Genomic DNA, 1710 nt, shown 5'->3' on the forward strand with positions numbered 1-1710 from the left:
TGTGTGTGTGTGTGTGTGTGTGTGTGTGTGTGTGTGTGTGTGTGTGTGTACTCCTCACCAGACTCCTGCAGAAGTTGAAACACGCAGCACGTGGTTCTGTTGGCGATGGCAGCCTTGCCCTCCATCTGGTCCTTCCTTGCAGCGTTCCCTGCGGTGATCTGGTCTTTGGACTGGACCAGGACCAGCCCGGGCTGGTTCACTASCTCAAAGATCTGCTTGGTCTTCCCCTCGCTGAGCTTCTGACCGAGGTTCAACTCTAGAATCGAGAGGCGTGCACGCGCAGACATTTAGTCTCAGATGATAAAAAACTGTTTTATTGYGCTCAGTGTGAGAACAGTACCTTGACTGGAGGCCATGGTTGTGTTCGGTTCCGGACGGTCCTGAAACAAACCAGAGTCAGGTCAGTTCGGCAGAGGAGGCGCTGCAAGCGATGGGATGGGCCGCTTCTTAACATCCGCTCCCGACCAATCAAATCGATCGATCCGATTCAAGCAGCCAATCACAGCAGTGCATTTCTCATCACGTGACTACAGGACCGAACTTCAACAAGCAGAAAACATGAACTGCCTCCATGTTTTTACTTGTTTTAACCCAGCAGAACTTTTTACTGATACCACGTGTTTCACCAGAGCTCTTCTGAAGTTCTGATCACGGTTCTGACTGTTTGGACCTAAAGAAGTTCTGATCACGGTTCTGACTGGATCCGTTTGTTGTTGTTTTTTTACCCTCGTGATAAAGTTAGCGGTTTATCGGGGCTCGTGACAGAAAGTTAAACAGAGTCCGCTGACTCCGTAGATCCAAAATAACCGAAGCACGTGTTGGGTCAATACTTTATATGCGCGCGCACGAGAGGTGCTCGCGGACAAGCAGGCGCGAGACGGTCGGGTTCGACGTTCAAGGAAACGGGTTCTGATCTGATGGAGCTGGAGGAGTCCGGGATCGGGGAGGAGTGCGGTTTGTTCGGCTGCGTGTCTGCGGGAGAGTGGCCCACTCATCTGGAGGTGGCCCAGGTCCTGACCCTGGGGCTGGTCGCCCTGCAGCACAGGTAAGAGGCCACAGGTGTGCAGGCGCGTGCGTCCAGCGATGACCTCACGAAATTAATTTACATTAAACTTCTGAGCATGAATAAAAGTGTTACATTCAAAAAGTTTTTTTTATTAAATCAACTAAAAAACATTGAAATAAAGATTAGAGAGAATGAAGTAGATTTTATAACTGAAACAGGTGATTCAGATGAAAACACAAAGTATAAAGATAATTTAGAATATGAGGGGAAAGTGAGTTTAAAGATGCTGGAAATATCTAAATGTATATATTTTTACAACTATATGCAGTTGAAACACATTAAACATGTCATAAATCTCGTGGCCAGTATTTAGCACCTAAAGTGCTTTAATTTAGTATTTAAATCAAGTTTTTTTTCCTGGGGAAAAAAAGGGAAGTTAAAGGGGTTCGCAAGGCCAATCATTACAGGAAGACAGATCATCTTCATCACCTTCATCACTTTCAGATCACCTGCCTTCATCTGATGGTGAGGAGGGATGAAGATGTAGCATGTTGGTCTGAACTCAACATTATGTTTAGTAAGATTTGTGAGTTCTTAGAGTGAGCCTCAGTGACACCATCCATCCTCCCATTCATTCATTCATTCATTCATTCATTCATTCATTCATTCATTCATTCATTCATTCATTCATTCATTCATTCATT

At 45.4% G+C, this 1710-nt stretch overlaps 2 protein-coding genes across 2 annotated transcripts in view; one reads left to right on the forward strand and one right to left on the reverse strand.

Annotated features, from left to right (window-relative positions):
* The window catches only part of paics (phosphoribosylaminoimidazole carboxylase, phosphoribosylaminoimidazole succinocarboxamide synthetase), a gene marked incomplete at its 3' end in the record, with an annotated part of 30985 nt that overhangs the window by 16814 nt on the left and 12461 nt on the right, over positions 1 to 1710 (reverse strand). The window contains 2 exon segments of the mRNA XM_014031117.1: positions 59 to 256; positions 341 to 380. Of these exon segments, the coding sequence (XP_013886571.1) occupies positions 59 to 256; positions 341 to 380 (238 nt within the window).
* Positions 365 to 1710, forward strand: part of ppat (phosphoribosyl pyrophosphate amidotransferase) — a gene marked incomplete in the record, with an annotated part of 40545 nt that continues 39199 nt past the window's right edge. The window contains 1 exon segment of the mRNA XM_014031119.1: positions 365 to 1045. Within this exon segment, the coding sequence (XP_013886573.1) occupies positions 918 to 1045 (128 nt within the window).

This window comes from Austrofundulus limnaeus, unplaced genomic scaffold (assembly GCF_001266775.1).
Source record: "Austrofundulus limnaeus strain Quisiro unplaced genomic scaffold, Austrofundulus_limnaeus-1.0 Scaffold1180, whole genome shotgun sequence".
In the NCBI taxonomy this organism is placed as follows: Eukaryota; Metazoa; Chordata; class Actinopteri; order Cyprinodontiformes; family Rivulidae; genus Austrofundulus; species Austrofundulus limnaeus.